We start from the raw sequence: 24,230 nt of genomic DNA, 5'->3' as shown, positions 1-24,230 counted from the left end.
TTGTTGCAAGGTGTCAAACTCCAGTACTCAAGGGGCCGGTGACCTGAAATTCTTAGATGTGTTCATGTGTTTACTATTACTTTCGTAAATAATAATTTGAAAAACGGGGACAGAATTTATTTTTAGAAAATTAAAAAGCTGACTTTTTAAAAATATTTGTTTTAGAAAACTGGCTTCTGGCACTCAGATTAGTTTAATTTTTACGAGATGTACATGAAGGCAGCATTAGCTTGGCGTGTTTTGTTTGGAGTTCCTGAGTTTGTGAAGCATTTTGGTGTCAAAACGTAGATAAAACCTGAAACATTATCAACAGTAAACTATAATAGACATGTATTTTCGAAGTATTTTTCGGACGCAGTTGGTCGGGACCAGAGCGTGTCTGTTCAACCCTCTCCAGCGTGTTTATCGAGCCGAGGTAGCCGCTATAAAACCAACCCGTTTGCTTATTATCATAAACATTTTCATTTCGTTTACTGTTGCTGAGCATTTTCACAACACACACCCTGGTAGCAATGTTGGTGGCTGTGGGGAAGCTTCAGTGTCCCACCACCAAGAGGTTTGCTTCATCCACAAATCTACCCTGCCTGAATGATCGCTTTATTTTCTTTTATTAATATGTTTGGGGTTGTTTTTTTTTTGTCTGTGCATTTCAGAGATCACTCTGCGCTAAAAGTGATGAGGTGAAGCTGGCAGAGGAGGCCAGCAAAAGATACGGCTCTCCAGGTCCAACCATCTTCTCCAAAGTGATTGATAAAAGCATCCCTGCAGATATTATCTATGAAGATGACAAGGTGAAGAACCAGGAAGATGTTAAGTTTTACTAACTCACATGACCTACTAGTTAAATGTTTCCAAATTCTGGTATTAGGGCCATTGTAGATACAAAAAATTTAGATTAAACTCAGAAGTTTTCTGGAATAAAACAGGGACATTTCTGAGTTAGAAAAAGTAAAAACTTTGCTAGAATTTTTATTTTTTAGAAATTTTGAGATTGGTATCAGAAACATTCTAGAGAAAACGTATGAGTTTCAAAAGTCTTTTTTTTTTACTTAGAAACTCACAAATGTACAAGATTTTTCTAAAAAAAAAATCTCTGAGTTGTTTGTTGCAATTGTTTTACTTTTGGCACTCAGAAATTTTGTTGTTCTTGAAAATATTTTAGATTAATCTCAAAATTTTTGAGGTTTTTTTGGTGGAAATTGACTCCTTTTTGGCTCTAAAACATTGTCATATGAATCAAATGATTTCAGTTCAGCAGAAGCCCGTTCATTAGTCATCAATTAGCAGAGACAAACTGAAAACTTGCAGGACCAGTGTTGCAAACATTCACCTAGTCCACAGGGAATGAAAACGTTTTAATTTTTTGTCCTGTTTTCAGTGTTTGGCATTCAGGGATATCAGTCCACAGGCCCCTGTTCACTTCCTGGTTATTCCACGGGTCCCCATTCCTCGAATAAGCTATGCTAAAGATGATGATGCTGAGGTATGAAGCTCTTCACAGAAATCTTGCATCCATTGTGACACCAACTGCTGCAATTCTGTGACTTAGTCCCAAAATAACAAGAAATTAAGTTAGCAAATGCATGTTTTTTGTAAGATCATTATCTTTAAATTAGTCAGTTGTTGCCTCCTACAGTGGCACTTATCTCTTTTTAATAGATTTATTTTTCTACATTATAAATGTTAAAGTATTAAAAAAGCAAACAGAAAAGTCTTTAAGAAAAATGTGAAAAGTTAGAAAATAACTAGAGAATATCCGTATCTGCTCGGACTCCGGTTAACAGAAATGGCCCTTTTTATAATCTTGCACGGGGAGGGGCGGGTCAAGGAGGACTGAGGGATTTCATTGGATCAGCCCAATGTCCGTCAATACAATCAACCAATGGGCTGTCGCGGTCGATAAAAATTATATTTCATGTACGTTTTTGTTAAATTATGACAGCCTGGAGCCGCCACATATACAGTATGTGCATTAGTCTGTATCCCAGGTGGTCAGTCCTCCCCTGGACAGAAGTTCAAACTGAATGGAGCTTTTTTTTTTTTTTTTTCTGTTCAAATTGTCAACCCGCCACAGTGGCGGATGCGCTGCTCCAATTTACACGCCACTTCATACTTTTACCCGCATTTGGCCAGTGGCGGATGCTAATTTCCACCCCGGAACTCAGTAGCTGAAATTTACTCATTACTAAAAATTATATCAGTCGGACAAAAACGTTTTCTGTAAATTTTGGTACTTCAAATATCGTTTGAATATAAACCTTATGAAACTTAATCTCACAACAGATAATGCAGTTTGAGTTTTGTGTAAAAATAACTTTGACCAGTAGGTGTCGATATTTCCGCGTTGACAAATTTGTATTTCGGTAGGAACTTTAAATTGGTTCAGGCTGCAATTTTATCTTAAATTGTAGAAGTTAAACCTAAACCTGAGCAGATGGAGTGAATTACTTACTTTTTTCTTGTCTAAAAATATTAAGTCTTGCTTATATTCTCTCCAACATTCAGCTCTTGGGGCATTTGTTGGTTGTTGCTAAAAATGTGGCGAAGCAGGAATCTCTTAGCGAAGGCTACAGAGTGGGTAGGTACTTTCATCCAGCTGATTAAAAACGCTTCTTGAAAATAAAATTCATTAGTAATTGCTGTTTAATTACCTGCATTGAATTTGCAGTGATCAATGATGGAAAGCACGGATCTCAGTCGGTCTACCACCTTCACATCCATGTCCTGGGAGGAAGACAGATGGAATGGCCGCCGGGATAAAAGACTCGCACTGAACGGTCAAAACATCTGGAGTCATCCTTTCAAGAAACTGGATTTTTCTCTATCTGATTAATTAAACCAGTGGTTTGTCAGGCTTTCTTAAGTTCTTTCATGTTGTGCTTTGACTACACAACATGCGGAAGTATCCCTTCTTTTAGCTAAGAGCTCCTTGAAAATCAGGTTGTTGGAGGGAAAAACACAACTTGATGAAAGTCAGAGCTGTTGACATTTTATATAGAGGCAATTATACTGTTTGTCTCACAACAGTGTAATTAAGCAATGAGCGTATTGAAAAGGAACGCCATCAGTTTATAAATCCAGCTCTATTTTATTTAAATGTGTCCAGAATGATTAAAGAACTTAAGTTAACATGAGATGACATCTGTCTGTACAGAAGTTAGTCTTGTGACAAAAAATGAACATTTGAAATGTAAATATGTTGATCTATCAGCAAGTTGGTTAACATGGCTTTAAATAAAGACTAATTGTATTTTATTTTGACTAAGTTCTTTAACTCTAATAGAGAAAATTACTATTGCATGTCAGTGACGTTACTGTTTTAACTAAAAACGATAATTCAGTGGTAGAGGATGGACAATCTCAGTGAAGCGCCAAACCAGTCAGAATTTGTGCAGATTGCCAGTTTGAAGCATGTATGAGTTTATATATAAGTATATTAAATATATTTTACCCAAGTGCGAGTAAAAAGTTATTGTCCAAAAATTATTCAAGAGTAAATAAAATATTGGTTAAAAAAAGTGATTTAAGTACAGAGTAGAAATACAGACAAAAAAAAAAATAAACTGTGGAAATTCTGGCATTTTAGAGAATGTAAAAAAAAAAAAAAAAAACCATCACTACTCGCGTCTAAGCTGCGCCATATTTCTATCCAGCATGGCGCATGCGCCTCACGGGAGGGTTGCCAGATTTGACATTTTCCCGTCCAAACACCATAACATGATATTTGAACTGCAAAAAAACAGTCCAAATCTCAACAAATATTGCTAATGTTAACAACACTATATATATTATTTGTAGTTTATCCCTAATATAGTTTTAAAATAGCAACGAAACAATGAAATGTTATATTTACATTTTATAACTTGGGACTGAATCTTTTTTTTTTTCAGTTTTGAAAATGTATATTTTTCTAAGAACAAGCCAGTTTATCTCTAATGCAAATTTGGAATAATTTAGAGAAACAGTGGAATTTTATATAAAACAATATCCCAAATATAGTTTTTTTATCCATAAAATTAAATTAGGGATTAGAGTTTGGTAGTAACTAATTACATTTATTCATAGAACTGTGCAATCTAGATTATCCTGATTGAGATTTGGTTTGAAGAAAAACTAGATTGTATCAGTATATTTAAATTTTATACCAACACAGTCCATGTTATCAAAAAAAAGCTTATTTTGACCAGAACTTTTAAACTATTTTAAACTTATAAAATGTAATTTTGCATTATTGAAGGAGACAATTACTTGTTTATTTTTTGTACTTAAGTGCATTTTAAAACGTGTACTTTTTTACTTTTACTTGAGTAAAACATGCACTTTTACTTTTACTGTAATATATTTTCATACAAGTATCTGTATCTCTACTTAAGTAGAGAATGTGAGTACTTTTGACACATCTGATTGTATGACTACATTCTGCTAAGAATGGTTAAACAGCGTTGGGGTTTGACATTTGATCAGTGTATTACAAACGATCTTTGTCATATTGTATTTGTAGAAATATGATTGAGTGAGCGCTCTTAAGAGCAAACTATCTTTGATGTATTTTTCTGTGGTAACCTTGTCAACAAGAATGTAGGTAGTTAGGAAAAAGTAAACGGCTCTTCGCCACTCTGAAAGTAATTTATATACGCCTTGTACCTTGGAAAACTTTCGTCTTTATAAGTATTTATATGTTTGGAAGACAGACGTGTCTAAAAAATGGAGAGTGGTGTACATAATGTTTGAGTGTTGCAATAAAATGAGCGTATTTGCTATTCCCGCAGAAAAAGAAGCCGAAATGATGGAACAGAAAGCTGATTTTGATGTTCATCTACATGTCCTTCAGTGCCAAAAAGCAGTAGCTCCAGCTGAAGCAGAGAACCAAAGAGGGAGCCCTAAAGGGAACATATATATATTCAACAACATTCAGTTTCTCTTCCCAAACTCTCAACACAATGCAGTGCACCTTCCTGGAAAAAAGAAAAATGACAGTGAAGTAGATCTACAAGATAGTACACAAATGTTTGAGTGCAAATAACCAGCACTCAATCAGAACCACCACCAGTAAACAGAAGTGAAACGGGAACAATCAGTGAACACATCCACCCATTAAGTCTGGGGTATCCAAAGTGCTTCCCGGGGGCCATTTGTAGCCTTTGGACTGATTTTGTGGCCCCCAACTGCAATGATGCAAATTTGTCCCATAAATGCAGATGGATTCTTTTAATTTGTAATCAGGATAAAAATTGTTACCAACATAATTTTATTACACAGGAAAATGTAAAGTACGACACAAAGTTTTTGTTTTTACAACCAAGTTTTAACAAAAGGTAAAACAAAGTTTATTCAGAGACTTTTATTGCAAAGCCTACATTTCTGCACCCAAATAATTTTTTTTATTCTTTCTTAAACATGATTAAATATAGCAAAAAATTTTTTAAACAAAGTGACCCTGTTCTTATTACTGAAAATAAATTTATTCAATAAAGCCCAAAACAAACTGAAAACCATATGTCTTTCTTTTTATACATGAAGCGTGCAAAATCTGTTACGGCATCTTAGGGCCATTGTAGAAAAAAGAAGTAGTGCATTTCTGCCAAAGGATTTTGAGAATTTTGTAGTGATATAAAGTGGGAAATCAAGGTGGGAGTGTGTTGCCATTCGGTTAAATACTATTATTTAATTTATAGTGAAAATAAGTTACATTAAAAAGTTGGAAAATAAGTTCATAGTTTGCAAATTCAATGACTGAGAATGGCTAAAAAAAAATGCTTTGAAATTTACGACCTTTCTTATATTGTATTCGAGGAAACATGACGGAGTGAGCGCTCTTGGAAGCAAACTATCTTTACTGTGCTTTTCTCCGGTAACCTTGACAACAAGAATTTGGGCAGTTAGGAGAAAGTAAACGGCTCTTACCACTCTGAAGGTAATTTATAATCATTGTACCCTGGAAAACCTTCATATTTGTAAGTGTGTTTAGAAGACACACAGACAGGTGTTGTTGTTTTTCTGGTTGATAAAATGTAGAGCTGGTTATTTGAGGGTAGCATTAAAATGAGCGTGTTAGCTCATTTCTGTTATACTTCAGTTACAAAAACGTTTTCAGTACGGCATTAGATGAGCGTGTTAGCTAGTAATATATTTTCCCTTCTGTTGTATTTCAGTTACAAAAACGTTTTGAGTTTAGCATTAAGGGTCGGATAAATATAACGATTCATCAATGCATTATAATTATTTGGTTTTTTTCCAGATCCAGTAGCGATTTGGGACATCATGCTAATCGATTAGATCCCCTGCGAGATTTAGCAAAACTTTGGAGAGATGTGCGCACTGTGTAACGTTTTATAATTGAGTGTACTTTTTACATTTCTATTATCCATTTCCCACATTGGATAATAGAAAGTTTGATCAGGTTGTTGAGCATATACTTGAATTCTTTGTGTTTGAGAACCTGGCGCCATTTTTCTTCTTCTTCTTGAGTTTATTAGCTGTTGGCCAAAAGCTATTTGGTCTGCATTACTACTTTATTTCAGTGGTAAAACATTGCTTTCATTTTTAACCTTTATAGAGCTCAAGGGTTGTTTTAATTTTCAGAAACTTTACTGCTAAAAAATGCTTAAGTATGCACTTTTAATGTAACGTTCATATGGGCAGAAAAAATAATAAATTAGACAAAATTATTATTAGGTACTACAATTAATTATTTTTCTGCTACTTATTAGTAATTCCATTACTAATATAAGTCTATAATGATCCCTAGAGTATTTTTCTTTAAAGCAAAATGGCATAAATAGGATTAGGTCGACCTCCAGGTTGGACTGTGAGGTTCAGTTTAGAAAATCTTTGCTTTGCAGAATATTTTATCAATTAAACGATTTAGGTGCTGGAATACATTGCCTGTTACCATTAGGGAGAGCGCCATTAAGTGGCAGCTTAAAGCATGGTTGGTCTGTGTATCTTCTTAGCAACTTCATGGTTTAATAACTGTTTTTAATAACTGATATAGTTTTCTAAATATTGTAAAAGACACTGGCACCTTGATATAGGCATCTTAGAATAAGTTTTCCTGCCCAATTACTTTTTATTTATTTTTAGTGTCATTTGATTTGGAGTTGAAGAAAGGTGAGGAAAGGCAAAACTGCAGGTTATCAGGACAGTTTGGAGATGCCTTGGGATTACACAGATAACAACCGTAAAGAGGCTTCAAAGAAGTCAATCACAACCAAGTGAGCAGTCAGCTGAATGGCAATGTGCCAAGCTAGAAATACTCAAAGGAGATTAAAAATAGAAATATGAAGACCCGAACAAATTGCACAATAGGACTTTGACCAGATAACCCTGAGTTTATCTCAGGGTTAGGAAGGCAGAATTTTCCAGAGTGGTTAACTTCTCAAAATATCAGAGCATGCTAATTCTTCAGTATAGCAAGCAGACCTTTTTTTTAAAAATAGTTATTCATAAACCACAGCATTGTCAGCGCAGTAATAAATCCACGGACATCTTCTGGAATGGCTGGAATTTCCCCTTATCATACTTGATTGTAAACAATAATATAACATCCATGAGCTGGATCACACTTCAAATGTTTTTCTTTAGTTTCAGACTTCCTGTTTGGGTTTTTGGCACAGATCAAGCCCCTCACTAATCATTCACTAGTTACAAGCAGAAGGGACTCTGGGTCAGGACGGCCATGGTGTGACCGGGTGGTGTGATCTCAGTGTTTGGAGTAACTATGTGTCACCACAGAAAGACGGTTAAACTTTCCCCTATATTTAACGATAAAACAGTGCTCAGCACCAGCTAAAGTCCCCTGCAGTCACAGTCTGAGGAACACAGACTGTGTCAGACTTGTGTTCCTCAGTCAAACACAGGACTGAGGAAAAAGAGGACGTATTGGCAGTATTTTAATGTAAATTTTAAATGCTTCCAATTAAAAAAAAACAACCCACTACTACCTGTTTCTGAAATGTCCAGCGTTTTTCCTTGCTTTTATAACATTTCAAACATCTGCCTCTTAAATGTGTTCATCTAGTAAACAAAGGCATAATTGCAAATTTCAACTTTTGAATAGCTCTTATGAGCCAAAGTCTTATCTATTCTCCTTGTGACAGAAGTTGTATAGAGTTATCTTTTCCTCTTTAGCATGCTTCATTGTGTATTTCTGATTAGAACTGTCTTCATAAACCAATTTCAGCAGATAAGTATCTTAACAACACCCCACACCCACTTTGTTTTTGGCTTATGGTATTCATAAATATCCCTCCTGCTCAATGTTTGTCCCTGCCGAGCAAAGCCAGCAGTTCTCGGCCTCTGTAATTATTGCAAACACAACAGGTTTCTGTAGCTGCAGGCTGGTGCGTGTTGCAGGTATTAGGTTGTCTTCACCTTGTCAAGACCACAACCTTTCATCCGCTTTTGTCCGTGGATCTTTAACTGATCATTCTGGCCTTGGTGAGCAGTTTCTAGTCGGATTATGCGAGTTTCTTCAGCTCTTAAATGAGGCAGGAGAGTCTACTTTGATCGCCTTGTTGAAGTTGCCCAAACTGTGCTTTCTTGCCCAGCGAGGAACAGTAGACTACCTGTGTAGGGCAAAGGTTGATGTAGGTCAGTCCTACACTTGAGTGCCTCCGAGAGATTGATGCCACTCAGCTGTGAGAGCATTGAAGGTAAGATGTCACCTGCAAACTTTTCGGTCAATTTTCTGTTTTCTTGTGTATTTATAAGGGAAGAAATAGTTTTGAATGTTCAAAAAATACCAGCTTTTACTTCAGTTAGTTTATCCATAATATGTACAGCTGTGAATTGTCGTATTTTCTTTGTGTTTCTTGGGTATAGTGTTTATAGAAAACTCCTTTAAAAGACTGCTTTTCCACTTGACAGGACAACTACAGTGCGTAGCAAAAATGTTCATGCTTCTTGAACATTTGCACCATTCCCCAACATTTAATGTGTTTATTAGAAATGTATATATCACAACACACACAAAGGGGAGTATATATTTGAGGTGGTTAGAAGATTATATAGTTTGCTTTAGGTTTCAGTTGAGTTTTGGTTTATTTATGTAGATTTACAACAATGGGCATCTCAATGCACTCTTACAAGACAAACACACAGTTCACTCAATCTAATAATGTTAATATTACATTCTTTCTAATTTGATCCTAGATATAAAACAATGCAGGTGATTTTAGTTTATTATGATAGTTGGTAAAATGTTTTCTAGCTAATGAAATGCAGCTGATTGTTTTGTTGAATGACTGAATTTGCAGCAATCACTCCTGAACCAGCAGGTGATGGCAGCAGATTTATAGCATCGAGCTAACTTTGCAGCAATCTCTAATGTTGAACTTACATTTGGTGAGGAAATCTTCTTCTTTTGTTAAGTGTCTGTACATGACTGGTTGTGAACTGGACTTTAACTGGACCATTGTAACCCATGAATACTCTTAGTCAGCCACTCTGTTGTAGTTCTGGTTGTATGTTTTGGGTCGTTGCCATGTTGATAGGTGAACCACCGCTCCAATCTCAACTCCGCTGCAGCTTCCACCACGTTTTCATCTACGATTGCTCCTTCTTTAGCTTCAGCTTTCATTTCCTTGTTGAAGAAAGGGACCCCCAGCATGACGCTGTCACCACACGCCGTGACGATGCTGACGGTTTATTCAGGCTGGTCTGCTGTTATTTTTCCTCCTCACATGATGGTTTGAATGTAGGCCAAAAAGATTTATTTTAATCTCACCTGGATAACCTGACTAATGGTTTCCCTGTCTTAACGTTCTTTCATGGGAGTTTCTTCTACACAAAATGATGCCATCACTCCCTTGAGGGGAGTTAATACACATTTTATAAATGTGTATTAATGACAACATACATGGTCCCTCAATCTTCCACACGTTTGCTAAGTCCTCTAGCTTATGGCAAACTACAAACGGAACTTTTTCCATAACAAAAACAATCCATGAATCCCTTTCCTTCCACTTCACACTTTGACTACTTTGTGCTGGTCTGTCACATCAAATTAAAACAAAATATACTAAATTTTGTGGTTGTGATGTGACAAAGTCTGAAAACCCCTGAGGGCATGAATACTAAAGGCCCTACCAAATAAACTTGCACAATTTGGAGCAAAGATGTTGTTGCAAAACTTCACTTTAGTAATTCCTATGATCTTTGACCCCAAAAAGAAATCCTTGACATAGGCAATCTTAAAAACAGAGTCCGGGTGAGGGTTTGCTGAGTCAACAGATCTTAATCTGGTTTTATTACAATATTGAGGAAAGATATCTGTTACTTTGACACTGACTTTGTCAAGTTTTGCTTGCAAAATAAGTTCCTGTTACTCCTTAGCATTGATTGTACTGTTACGCAGAGAGATTTAGTTTCTTTACTTTTAAATGTACAGTTTAGTTTCTTTCATTTTAAGTTATGCTCTGAAATATGGTGGCAAATTAGGGCCATTAGAGACAAAAAGGAGGAGTAAATTCCTGTAAAAAACCTCTGAAAGTTTGAGATCAATCTCAGAAATGTTCTAGGAAAAACAAGAAAATTTCTGAGATCCAAAGTGGAAAATGTTCAAACTGAGAAATTTCCAAGTTTTTTTCTAAAAATTTCTAGAAGATTTCTGAGATCAGTTTTTTTGCCGTAAATTTACTCCTCTTTTTTTCCTGTCTCTAATGGCCCCAATACACCGGTGTACTGACATCGATTAGTTTGTGAAATTCACTTTCTTTAAATTTGGGTCAAAGTTGCTCACAGTCGCAGACTGACAGTGTGATTAGTGCAAGAAGATGAAGCAACCCATCCTGGCACATTATTCAGAGTTTCAACACGTGTGTTTCTGCTACGTTTGCTTTCCAGCAACTACGGGCGCTGACCTGTTGCAATGACTTCAGTGGATGTCAGAGTGTTATAAAGGAGCGCAGCGGCTCTGTTTCATAATCAATCTCCTTATCTGGCTGGAGAGTCCTCGACGAAAAGCATCTGAAGGGTTTTAATGCTGATTTTATTTTACACTTTGTCTTTTAGCTACTAGAAGAGTGTCGAGGAGAGTCTTGCAGTAGTTGTCATGCTAGAGGGAAAAACTGATGTTCCACCTGCAGCATTAAAGACGAGCACCTTTCCTCCTGCCAAACCTCCAAGAACCTTCGATCAGGACGACAAAACGTCTCCTAAAGGTACCGATCGAACTCCGAGTGTCACGTTTAGAGAAAAGACAGCTCAGTTCCAGTCAGGCGTTCACATGCACTCATCATGGTAACAAATGTCACTTTTATTTTGGTCTGCTAGTGACGCATTTGACTTGTTCTTTTTTATAGGTGAAAACTTTAAGTTGTACAACATACAACTTGAAGTAGAAAATTAGGAATTAGGCAGACATCAGCTTTTCTCTAATCCACCCATAGTCAAAAGCTACTGACATTATTGGTAGAGCTCAGCTACACTGGATGCTTTTTTGCTGGGATTTTAAGGACAGATTATAGATTTATTTTGGTATTTTACAAACCACAGCTCATATTAAGCCAAAAGTAGTCATGTTGTGGGTTTGGGATATCTGAAACATCCATCTGTTGACTTGAAGTGAAGCCACAAAACTTTAAACTAATCCATCACCTTCACTATCCCATTCAACAGGCCCAACAGCTTGATGCTGCCACCACCATGCTTGACAGTTACTTCATATACTGAAACTTAGCGGATTATGCGTAAGGTTTGGGTCTGTGCCAGGAAACCAAACAGTTAGAATGATCTGAGAAGAGTGGTCAAATATCCTACAGGCATCATGGCAGAAACTTGTTGATGTGACTTCACATGTGACTTCACATGATCCACATGTATGTTCTGAATAACATGGCATTCATGGCTATTGCAGCATCTGAAATACACTGTATATCCCCCAAAATGTAAATAAATACCTAAAAATCAAAACACTGAAAGAATCTTAGTTAAAAATCAATTTCTTAAATGATTAATGCAAACATTGTGATGGGATTGAAATCATGAATACATTACTTTTAAACAGTTAATTTTCATTTTCATGGGTTTTCCTTTTTAGGGCTTTATTTGTCAAATAAAAATATTGAAAAATTAAAGGTTAAGCAGTCTTAAAAATCGTATAAAGTTAGAGACAAATATGAAAATGAGTTCTGGTTTGATTAAAGTGAATAAACAGATAAATTCACCCTGTCAGGGATTTTCCACAGCATTCTGTCTTCTTTAAATATCTCATTTTATTACAAAGCAGAGAGGAATGTCTTAAAGATCTTCCTGTTTGATACATTCAAAGGTTGTTTGTGACAATTTTGATCACTTGGAATCAACATAGACACAGTTTCAAGAAAGGTAGTTAAGGTAGTTTCCCTTAGATTGGATAGATTTTAGTCATTTTATGGAGCTGTATAATATAAGTTTTAGTTTCATTACAGGCATGAATTTCCAGTTAAAACAGTAAAATTAACACACTGTATATAAACAAGAACTGAAGTATTATAAAAATGCTGTAAGGCAAAGTATAATTTTTAAACACATCTAGGAGTGGTATCATGCTCAGCAGTCAAACTTCTCAAAACAGATCTTTTCTCTGATTTTATTTAAAAACTGAAGGTAGTGAAACTAAATCCAATGAGAAATAACAGATTGAGTCTCAATCTTCTGTACTCATCAGAAGAGGGTGCAGCAGATCGATGTTGTGTCCTCAAACCAAACCTGGTAGGTGAGTGTGTCAGTACATTCCTCAGCCACCTGCTCAGGATCAGATAACAACCTACTTCCTCTCTTATGCCGGCTAACGCGACGCTGACACAGTAGGCGTGACTCTCCTGCTGGGATGTTTTCTCTCCTCTCACTCACCTTAGTCTTCTCCTGAACCTCGAGCTCGCCTCCTCGTCTTGTTTTCAAATGGCAGGTAAAAGCTTCTGCATCTGTTGTCCCAATGCAGAGCGGAAAAAGTCGGTTACCTTGATGTCAGCGGAATTGGTGACCATGTTGGCCCCCACTGAGATGCTGTTTACCTCGGAGAGAAACCAGCCGGTCAGGCTGAGGATGGAGGGCTCGGGTCCGGGCTCGGAGATTCCCATCACCATTCACCAGTTGTTCCTGGAGGCGGTGGAGAGCTACGGGGATCATCCGGCTTTGGTTTTCAAGAAAAATGGCCAGACGATGACTCTGACCTGGAGGCAGTACTACGAACAATGTCGTACAGCGGCCAAGAGCTTCCTCAAGGTTGGTGCTTTCTAAGAGTCTGTGCTTCGGAAAGTGTTTTCTGATTTTACTGCTAAATTAATAACAGTTTTATCTGTTTTCAGTTCACAATACACAGCAAAGCCTTTTATTCCTCCACAATGCATAGCTATGGAGTTCCAATTGTGCCAAAAGTATTTACTCCTATTCATAAAATCTGACATTTTTCAGATTTTGCCACGTTGCAAACAGACTTTTATGCATTTAGTTGTTATTTTATGTGAGTAACAGCAACTACATAATAATTGGATGTCAGTTATTAAAATTTGTATGGTATACTTTGTAACCAGTCCCTTGTAACAATAGTCAAGATGACATGACATGGAATTATTTCATACTTATAAATATGTCTCAACTGAAAAAAATAAATTTAGATTAATTCAGAATGGCCCTTCAATGAGATGGAAGAATCAAACTAGTTTCTGAGGTTTGGTTTGACCAATAAACCAAGATATCGCCTGATAAGTGAGCTTCAATCAGATTGGACAGAGAATGTGAACATCAGATACCAAATCTTAAAACAGATCTTCAGATTAGATCTAAATCTGGACTTTGACTGAGCCATTCTACTGTTCTAAACCATGCCATTTTGTCACTGGATGCTTATCAGCAGTCATTATCTCAACTATGTTTCAGCCTCTATGTTTCAAAAATTTTTCTGGGATAGGCCTGCATTTATTTTCATAATTCCTCTCATCAACTACAGTATTACAAGTCGCCACCTTCCTCTAGAATGAAGCATCTCCACTGTGTGATACTCCCACCACTATGTTTGACCATGGGAATGGGAAAAGGGAAACTTTTTTATGACTTTCTTTCAGCAATAGATTCCTCTATAAAGACTAAATCTGTGGAGTCCATGACTAACAGCAGCTGTTAATTTCTGCAGCTCCTTAAATTCCTGACAGATGAGCTCCGTTTACAAATAAATAGTTTGAAGAGAATTGGTTGCACTGGATTTTATTTATGGCATTAGAGTAAGGAAGGTGATAAAAAATATAAAAAACACACCCGTTTTTCAGAATATCATTTGTAAAAAAATGTTTTAACTTGCACAAGGTTTAATTACTTTTCAAGGGGACTGTATGTACTCTTAACTGCAATGTTGTCTGAAAAAAAATACTGTTACACTTTCGGTAATTTTATGTTTTCCTGATGAGCTGTTAAATCGTAGTGTTGGACTGTTTCCTCATGTGATGTCTGTTTCTGACTTGTAGAACTGAGGATATTAATTGTTTTGTCCATTTATCGCCTATGTGGAAATTTACCAGCCAAATCAGTTTTCTTCACTGCAGGACTGTTGGCAGCCACAGAGATTTACCCAAATGAACATTTTACATGATGCCTGCACATACGAAGATGTCCAAATATTTTTGACACATTCGGAACCCAATAGCCCATAGACTTAGTCTATATTATTCTACGTTTAAGGTAAAAATCAACATGTCGTTTCCAAAAATGTATTCCAATTAAGAGACTTAATCAATGTCTAAAACCTATTGAGTGATACATCTGTCTTCAGTTGTTTCCAGCATTATTCTAAAAGAGGAAAGTTTAATACGCAGCTTTGTACGCCACCCATCTAAACATTATTACTCCAAAGTGAATATTCACAGTTTAAATGATGCAAAATATGAAGAAGTCGCTTCAAGATGATCTGTTATTTCTGCCTGTGTATTATGTATTATATCCACTAGTTATAAAAACAATGTTTTAGATTTTCATGAGAATTTGAGCAAGTTTAAGTGTAATCTAGAAATTAGTGTCTGATCTGTGGTGAAAATGTCCCACTGAAAACCAAAACTTGGGCGTGTGAAATCCGCAGCTTCGGTCATGTCTCGTGTTTCACTGCCCTGAAAACCCGATGTAGGTCAAAAAGGCACGGCGCCGGCACGGCGTTATTACGGCGGATTGTTCTTTCTCTTCACAGCTCGGGTTGGAGCGTTTCCATGGAGTCGGCATTCTGGGATTCAACTCTCCTGAGTGGTTCATCTCGGACATCGGCTGCATCTTAGCAGGGTGAGATCACACATAAGCGCCTCGACAACAGTCCCGGCAAAGTCTTATTGTCCAGGTTTTTAAGGCTTTCTCACTTCACTCCGTCTGTTTCCGTCTTTCCTCGAACTGGTTTGACCCGTTTGCCAAGAATCTGAAATATAATGAGTTCATAGGAACTTTGGTGTTTCCTCTGCCCTCTAGAAAACGTAAAACAGCGCACAAAAAACTGTAAGTTAAGTAAACAGTAAATGTATGGATGTTACAGCCATAAAAACCAGTTTACCTCTGTTTATAAATTAACAGTTTGTTAGTTTCTTATTACTTTAGGCATTAATGTTTCTTGAAAAATACACAATCCTTTGTGATTTGGTGTCGTGTTTTAGAACTCAAGTACTTTAACATTATATTATGAAATGAAGTGACATCAGACTAACATAGTGATTTATTAAGACACTGAAATACTCCTTGTATGAAATCATGTGATTTCATGTGAATGCACACATTCACCTGCTGATGATGGATTGCAGCCAACTTCAAACGTCATCAAATAGCTTCTTGCTAAAAGTTCGATTTTCTGAATACCTCTTGTTTCTAAAATTAGTTTCTGTCTGGAGTAGAAAGAGCTGCACGATTTCCTCCTTGTTACCTGACAGGTACTCAGATAACTCGCATCTCTTCGGGTTTACCTTTTATTCCGCTGACATACTTTTGATCTCCAAGTTTATTTATTTGTCAAAAATAAACAAATAAATGCATTTATTTATAAATTTATTCATAAATTAATCCTCTTCATTTTCATAAAGGGGAAAATAAATTTTAAATACATAAATAAGCCTTTAAGGAAGATATTATGCTTTCTTCAACTGAACCCAAACTTTAGGAAATGTACATAAAAGGTTAAAATTTAACAGAGTAGCTTAACTCACAAATCTCTGTTTGGGGAAACTTAATAAATTAGCCACAAACAGTAGATTATTTACAAGCAGGAAATGATTAACAGTGGTCATTGTTTGGTTTCATTGAGTTTTTATGCCACAGGGGTCTGGCTGCCGGTATTTACACGACCAACTCTGCGGAAGCCTGTCACTACGTAGCCTCTAACTGCGAGGCAAACGTCCTGGTAGTGGAGAACCAGTACCAGCTCGAAAAGATCCTGAAGGTCAGACGGTTCAGCGCAGCATCTAAACCCTCAGTGTGCTATTTTCAGAGCTCTGGCAGACTTATGAGTAACTACTTAACCTGATGTTTGTCTCTTCCTGCAGGTCAAAAGTCAGTTACCTCATCTGAAAGCTATTGTCCAGTATGAAGGTGAACTGGAGCAGAAAGCAGAGTTCCTCTACACAGTATGTCAACAATCAAACTCATTGATCAATTAGAAACATCACATGGTCTTTAGGACGTCTGGTAACATATTTTCTATGACAACATCATCTTTTTATTTTAGAATTATTGCCTTTCAGGGTGACTGATCATAATAAACAACAACACAGCTGTAGCTTTTGTTTGTCCCAGTTTTATTTAAACCTTTTTCTTCCTGCAGTGGGACCAGTTTATGAAGCTTGGAGAGAACATTCCCAACAAGAAGCTGAACGCTGTGATCGAGAGTCTGCGGCCCAACGAGTGCTGCAGCCTCATCTACACCTCCGGCACCACCGGAAACCCCAAAGGCGTCATGCTGAGCCACGACAATGTGAGTCCACTCTTCAGCAGCACCGCAAAAGACGAAAAAGTTTGGTTCAGGTCTGATTTATTCAGAGAATTCATTTGATCAGTTTAGTGAAGAAAGAAAATTTGTTTTATTTGACAATAATCTTGAAGACACTGGTGGGTTAGTAGTTTTATTAGCAACTACAAGCTTCATGGGATCAGTCAGTTACATGTCGCAGATCCCAGGTGCCATGTGTTGTGTTGTCAGAACAAGCCCTCATCATCACTCCCACAGCGCCATGCTTGACAGCACAGACGCACCAATCAGTTTACAGGAAACTGGAATCAGTCTGTTTGTTTTGATTCGCTACAGCTGCTGATGGGGATGACAGACGCTAACGACTCGCTCTTTCTTTGTTCCATTCGTTGCCTGGACTCTGATTCTCTATTTTATTTTTTTTTTCAGATCAAACCTGAAATCAGCAGGACAGACATTTTTAAACAGTGTTTTATTTTTTTCAACAGTTCAGTCCAGACAAAACCTGAACTGATGTTAGAACCAAAAACAAGTTAAGCTCAACCTAAAGTTTTAATGTTCAGGTTTACCCTGCAATGGATGAAGGAAGAAGAGTGAAATATTCAACTACAGATTATTTAAGAATCAAGCAGAAGAATACCGAGGGTTCTTTGATCAAACATATTTGATATTTATAACTTCTGTACAGGACATAAGTGGGATAGATGTGATGAATTTAAAGGTTGCATCAATTGAACGCCACCAGTAAGACAGACTGTAGTTTCCTTTTCCTGCTCAGTTTTCACCTGTTTTTTTGATCAAACTTCAAGGCTGCCTCGTCTTTTCCCCGGTCAGATCACGTGGACGGCCCGCACCGTGTCCAAGATAATAAACCCACACTGCTGCGAGGAAGTGCTGGTCAGTTACCTGCCGCTCAGCCACATCGCAGCTCAGATGATGGACATTTGGTGCTCCATGAGTCTCGTAGCCACCGCCCATTTTGCAGAGCCGGACGCCCTGAAGGTTGAGCTAGCATCGGTTTGTTAGCACCAACGCTGGTTCCGGGTGTTAATATTGTCTACCGTTGTTCCTGTTTTCAGGGATCTTTGGTGAACACGCTGAAAGAGGTGCATCCGACCGGCTTCCTGGGCGTTCCTCGGGTTTGGGAGAAGATCCAGGAGAGCATGAAAGCTGTTGGCGCCAAGGGCTCCGCGCTGAGGAAGAGGGTGGCGGACTGGGCCAAGGCCATCGGCCTGCAGTACAGCTACAGCGCCATGAACGGGTGAGTCGGCTTCAAGCACAGTTTGAGGAGAAACACAGTTTTTATGTAAAGATAGCAACATATGCTGTGTTTGTCTCTGAACTAACAATCACAGAGTCCTTGGAAAAACTATTTACCCTTCACAGATTTCTTCTGTTTTTGATTTTTAAACTCTTAAGTGTTTCAGATTATCAAACTAATTTTACTATCACGCCTGTGCAGTTTTCAGATTAAGCTTTAATTTGTTATTATATGGAAAAGAGAAAAAAAGTGAAAGTTCAATTGAGAGTATTGTGATCTTCTTCTAAACAACCTTTGAGTGTCTTTTTGTTGCCAAGATTTTCCTGCTGTGTTTGAAAGAACAGATCAAGGTGTTGCTACAGCCAATCAGAAATAAACTAAACAACTTTTAGAGCAGGAATCTGATTAAAAACGCAAATAAAGAGGAAAAATACATATTTATACATTGGAAATCACTCATGTCTGTTGCTTTGTTCCCTTTGTGATGTCATCAGACAGATATCAATCAAATTTTATTTGTCTAGCACATTTCAGCAGCAAGGCATTTCAAAGTGCTTTACATCATATCAAACACAGAAACACAATGCAATATAGAATCAACAATCAAAACACGACATTAAGTAAAGTTCCATCAATAAATTTGAAATTGATTACATTTCAAATACAATCCTAAGCAGGTGGGGTTTTAGTCAAGATTTAAAGAAAGTCAGTGTTTCAGCTGTTTTACAGTTTTCTGGAAGTTTGTTCCAAATTTGTGGTGCATAGATGCTGAAAGCTGATTCTCCTCGTTTGGTTCTGGTTCTGGGGATGCAGAGCAGGCCAGAACCGGACGACCTGAAAGGTCTGGAAGGTTGATACAACAACAGCAGATCTTTAATGTATTGTGGTGCTAAGCCGTTCAGTGATTTATAAACTAACAACAGTATTTTAAAGTCTATTCTTTGAGCTACAGGGAGCCAGTGTAGGGACTTTAAAACTGTGTTATGTGCAAGGATTGTTATGATGTGTTTTATCATGAGTTTTTAACCATGAGATGTTCTACATGAGGCAGGAGGTCTGAGCTAAAAATGATTTAGTTCATAGAAAAGTCACATATTTATAAAGTTACCGATGTTATCAAACATGAGTAGATCTGAACACGGCGGCTCATTGGAACACTCTGCGTCTGCTTGGCTGCAGGGAGAACGAGGTGCCGTGGGGCTTCATGCTGGCCAACAATCTGGTGTTTAAGAAGGTTCGTAGTGAGCTGGGTTTGGACCGCTGCAAGCTGACCTGCACTGGAGCCGCTCCCATCACCAAAGATACTCTGGACTACTTCATGAGCCTCAGCATCCCGGTGAAGGAGCTGTACGGCATGAGCGAGAGCTCCGGCCCGCACACCGTCTCCATCCACGAGTATCGCATTGGAAGGTCAGCAGCAATGCATTATGGGACTTATTGCTTTGAGTGAAACATTTAGTGTTTTGCATACATTTACAATGTTAAATGTGTTGTATCAGTTTGGCTTCTCTAAAGATGCATTTGATCAGTTTCTTTAAAAATAAAAACAAGAATTGGAGCCACACACATCTGTTTTCTGCCTATAGCTTAAAGTTGTCTGTTCCATGTTGCAACAACGCCGATTCTTCCTGTAAGTGAAAAAGAATAAATAAAATGTAAATAAGATTGTGTTCGGTATAAGAAAATAGAATCCAAATGAATGCCAGTCAGATTAATTTCTGGATTTTCTTGTCCAAGTTGTAGTCTCTGTCTGTTTCTGCTGAGGAGAATTTAAAGAAAACCAAACCATCAACATGACGGCTTACAAACCAGGACACTGAAAGCACTGAGCTCATCTTTGTGGTTTCCCTCTGCAGCGTTGGGAAGGTGATGCCGGGCTGCAAAACGAAGCTGGAGAACCCCGACGCGGACGGGAACGGAGAGGTCTGTTTCTGGGGCCGCCACGTCTTCATGGGCTACCTGAACATGCCCGATAAAACGACCGAGGCGCTGGACGAGCAAGGCTGGCTGCACTCTGGAGACGTGGGCAAACACGACGAGGACAACTTCCTCTACATCACAGGCAGAATAAAAGGTAACATTCTTAACCTGGGAACAAAACTGAAAACTTTAACACAGTTTTGGCCTAGAGCAGTGATTGTAAAAGTTGATTTTTTTCTGATCTTTATATAAAACACTTCCAAAGATCTTTTACTAGAAGGTTTTACATCAGTAAAGTTTATTGTTGTACGTTCACAATCATCTGTAGATCCATTGAATCCATTCAATCTTTTTAAGTGACCACACAACACAAACCTTCATTTAAAAAGTACTTTCGGTACAAAAAGGTCATTTTACACATCGAACTTAAAAAGCTGCTGTTATCTGATACAATCTTTCATTCACATTTAGATCTTAATCCGGTTCAGCCTCTTAGCACAAACAGATCAGGACTGAGACGCAAAAACACAAACAATTATAACAATAGGAGACATTTATTACTACTTAGGTTAAAGTTACTTCCATTTAAATAAGTGAATAACCTGGATTATTACCTGAGAACTCAGCAGAGATCTTTTCTATTCCCTGGTTTCAGCTGGCAGTAAATAAGACAGTTTACTTTTATCCTAAATTATTTTGAACATTTATTCCACTTTATGTTTGGTCTTTATTTTTTTAGAACTGTATTTACTATGCTTATATATTTTTGTAAATATTATTTTTTATATATATCTGTTTGAATGAAATGTAAATTTTAGTTTCCATGTATTTATTTATTTATCTTTTATTGTGATGTTATTTCCATTACATTAGATGCAGCATTTTATTGACACCTTTCTTTTCCTCTTTTAGCTCCGTATTTAGTTTCTCTTTTTTGTCTCTGTGAAATATTTTTTTGTTGTATGTTTTTATTTTATGTAAACATCTTTGCTTTGCCTTTATTGCTCATGAAATGTTCTCTGAAAAACATAAATCTGCATCTTTAACTGAATCTAGAGCTCTAGTAGTAAAAATGTGATGTTTGGATTTGTTAAAAAAAAAAGAAGAAAGAAAGCACAACTGCTGAAACCATGATTTTGCATTTCTATAACACTTTCTTTGTTACTCTTTTGCTAAACCAGAATAATTAATTCTGTTTTTTTTCTCTTAATTTTTTATTCTCTAAAATTTAAATCTCGGTTGCCACAACATTTTTGGGAAATATTTCTTCAGACATTTGGACATTTCTTCCATCTTTATTTGTTTTAAGGATAATTTACGGAAAGGAATTTATACAGAATTTTAAGCAGAATGTCTTTTTTTTTCTGCAGAGATCATCATCACCGCCGGCGGCGAGAACATCCCCCCCGTCCCCATCGAGGACGCCGTGAAGCTCGAGCTTCCCATCATCAGCAACGCCATGCTGATCGGAGACAAGCAGAAGTTCCTCTGCATGCTGCTCACGCTCAAAGTAACAAACTCCTCGCCTCTGCTAACCTCCAACCGCCGCATCAGTGAACAGGTGTGACCGATGTTGTTGCATCCGCAGTGCGTAGTGGACAACGAGGGCAACCCCACAGACACCCTGAGCCCCGAGGTGCTGGACTTCTGTCGGAAGCTCAACGTCAGGACCACCAAGGTGTCAGAGGTCATAGCCAATAAGGAGCCGGCGCTCTACAAAGTCATTCAGGAAGGCATCAACCAATTCAACAAAAGATCCACGTCCAACGCTCAGAAGATCCAGAAGTGGATCCTACTGGAGAAAGATTTCTCTGTCAACGGAGGAGAACTGGGTCAGAAAATACTTTTGTTTTTTTATTCTCTTTTGTTTTTGAGAAAATATTCAATTTTTAATTATCGCAGTTAAAATCAATAATACATTTTACTGGACGACAAATTGTTTCAGAAATTACTAAGATAAACAATAATATTCTCGTTCTGAGACAATTTTCACGTAATATATTGATAATGTTAGAATAGTGCAAGTTTGCTTTTTCAAAGACCAGTTCCAGCTTAAACTGGAACTGGAAGACATTTTAGATGTATAAAAATCAATAAATAAATAAAAATAACACACCCAAATCCATTAAAAAACGTATTATGAGGTCTGTGTAAACAAAACAATATTAATCATCAGAATGGAAATGATGGAGCTCATTTTAATTTATCATGCGATTAACGGATTAACTGCAGGTCAGATTTCATCTCTGAGGATTTTATGGTTTGTTTCTGAACTCCAGAAGTTACGCTCCAAACAGAAACTGAGTCGCTGTTGTTCAGTCAACCGTTCTTTTCTTTTCTCTTCTTTCTGTGCAGGACCCACCATGAAACTGAGGCGGCCCATTGTGGCGAAAATGTACCAGGACAAAATTAACAAATTGTACTCGCGCTGAACTGTCCAGCCGTGGTTCCTGGAGAAGTAAAAGACTCAGAGCAGACCTCTGTTTCCTACGCCTCTGTAAATCTCTGTCTGTTGAATCATATTTATGCTGTTCGACGTTAGCTGCCTCAAAGCGGAGCCGGGCCTCGCCGCACCTTAATACATGCAACTGAGGCTGCCGTCACCTAGCTTCTAGGAATGTAAGCTTTTTACATTTTTATCGTGTTTAATGAATGTTTTCTAAGCACTGATCCACTTTGACTTTTAAAGGTTTTTATTCTCGTCTTACAGCAGCTGTTTAAAATCTGACCTCCTGTTTCAGCATCGTGTAAAATTCTCCATGTGGGCAAACAGAAGGTCAACATGTTTTATAATGTGAATATATTGTTTAAAAAAATGAACTTAACGGTCTGTATTCATCCAATCACCCCATCTGCAAATTGTAAATCGAACATGAGTGTGTATAGTTTCACTCCTACTGAAAATATATATTTATTCTGTGATATATTTTCTGTAAATTGTCAATAAAAAAGAGTGATTTGGAGCAAATCAAACAGACCTAGCAACAACAAATTTTTTTGTTATATATTTTATTTCAGTTTGCAACTTGGTGCAAGAATATGAAGAGCCAAACAAATCACAATGTAATATTGCATTTAAATAGATAAATTGAAATTAATTATTTAAAATTCACATTTATTAAAACCATGTATAATTTCAGTATTTTACTATTTCACACTTTTTCTGCGTTGTTACTGCAGCTCATTATGTGACCTTTACCTTCTGACTGATTCATAAGGATGAAAAATAATGTTGCGGCAACTAAACATAAAATAATTTTTTGTGACATTTACTTTTTTCCTAAGTATACATATTTGTCATGGCAAGGTAATATATATTTCAAAAACTACACTAGGAAAATCAAATGTTTTCCTAATTAAATTAAGGCTGCTCAATTTTTTTTGTTTCGTGGATTGTGGCACTTCTGGATCCCCATATTTCTGGACTTTCATGCCAAAACTTATTCAGTAATTATGTTTTTTTTAAAAACAAAACAAAATATCACTGTTTAGCATGCAAATAATTCACAGTTCTCTGATTGTGTTGTTATAAAACCAGGCTTATATTTTTAATGTGGTGATAGTAAAAAAGAAGAGAAACACTGAATAAAGTTAGTAGCAGTTTGCAGCACTGTCGCCTTGCAGCAAGAAGGTCCTGGGTTCGATTCCCGGCCCGGGGTCTTTCTGCACGGAGTTTGCATGTTCTCTCTGTGCATGCGTGGGTTCTCTCCGGGTTCTCCGGCTTCCTCCCGCAGTCCAAAAACATGACTGTCAGGTTAATTGGTCTCTCTAAATTGTTTGTCCTGTCTGTCTCTGTGTTGCCCTGCGACAGACTGATGACCTGTCCAGGGTGACCCCACCCTAGGGACAAGGGTGTTAGAAAATGGATGGATGGATGGATGGATGGATGGTTGGTTCAATACCACAGTCATGCGGACGAATGTATGAACTACACCCCAATAATGGAGCTGCTTCATGTTCTCATAACAAATGTTAATTTCACAGAAAAGATTTTAAGAGTATAAAAACATGTTAGAGCAAATGAAGGCTTTCATCAAGGCAATAATTGTAAAGTTTTATCCACTGTAAGAATATTTTTTGAACATAGTTCATCCAAAAAGACTGCAGATTTTCTAAACTTTTCTAAATGCAACTTTAACTCAA

General features: G+C 37.3%; 2 protein-coding genes across 4 annotated transcripts; both read left to right on the top strand.

Annotated features, from left to right (window-relative positions):
- Positions 1–153: 153 nt before the first annotated feature.
- LOC114153954 (uncharacterized HIT-like protein Synpcc7942_1390) lies at positions 154–3,255 on the top strand. Of its 2 annotated transcripts, none has more exons than XM_028032649.1 (5): positions 154–556; positions 654–791; positions 1,379–1,483; positions 2,506–2,578; positions 2,669–3,255. In XM_028032649.1, exons 1-5 carry the CDS (start codon positions 329–331, stop codon positions 2,758–2,760), a joined length of 636 nt encoding a protein of 211 aa, XP_027888450.1. In that variant the 5' UTR covers positions 154–328; the 3' UTR covers positions 2,761–3,255. The 2 variants fall into 2 exon arrangements, with proteins under 2 accessions (XP_027888450.1, XP_027888451.1); XM_028032650.1 differs by having other exon boundaries at positions 188–415.
- Positions 3,256–5,836: 2,581 nt separating this feature from the next.
- Positions 5,837–23,398, top strand: LOC114155163 (long-chain-fatty-acid--CoA ligase ACSBG2-like). 2 transcript variants are annotated; one of them, XM_028034929.1, is made up of 14 exons: positions 5,837–5,914; positions 11,014–11,162; positions 12,923–13,206; positions 15,155–15,243; positions 16,261–16,381; positions 16,485–16,565; positions 16,763–16,912; positions 17,741–17,908; positions 17,986–18,167; positions 19,347–19,577; positions 20,024–20,241; positions 21,458–21,597; positions 21,676–21,919; positions 22,443–23,398. In XM_028034929.1, the coding sequence occupies exons 2-14, from the start codon at positions 11,054–11,056 to the stop codon at positions 22,517–22,519; spliced, it is 2,094 nt and encodes a 697-aa protein (XP_027890730.1). In that variant the 5' UTR covers positions 5,837–5,914; positions 11,014–11,053; the 3' UTR covers positions 22,520–23,398. The 2 variants fall into 2 exon arrangements, with proteins under 2 accessions (XP_027890730.1, XP_027890729.1); XM_028034928.1 differs by lacking the exon at positions 5,837–5,914 and adding an exon at positions 8,269–8,654.
- Positions 23,399–24,230: the final 832 nt, after the last annotated feature.

The sequence above is a fragment of the Xiphophorus couchianus genome, chromosome 12 (genome assembly GCF_001444195.1).
Source record: "Xiphophorus couchianus chromosome 12, X_couchianus-1.0, whole genome shotgun sequence".
Lineage (NCBI taxonomy): Eukaryota > Metazoa > Chordata > Actinopteri > Cyprinodontiformes > Poeciliidae > Xiphophorus > Xiphophorus couchianus.
The sequence above is the reverse complement of the archived record's forward strand: the minus strand, read 5'-3'. Positions and strand labels throughout refer to the sequence as shown.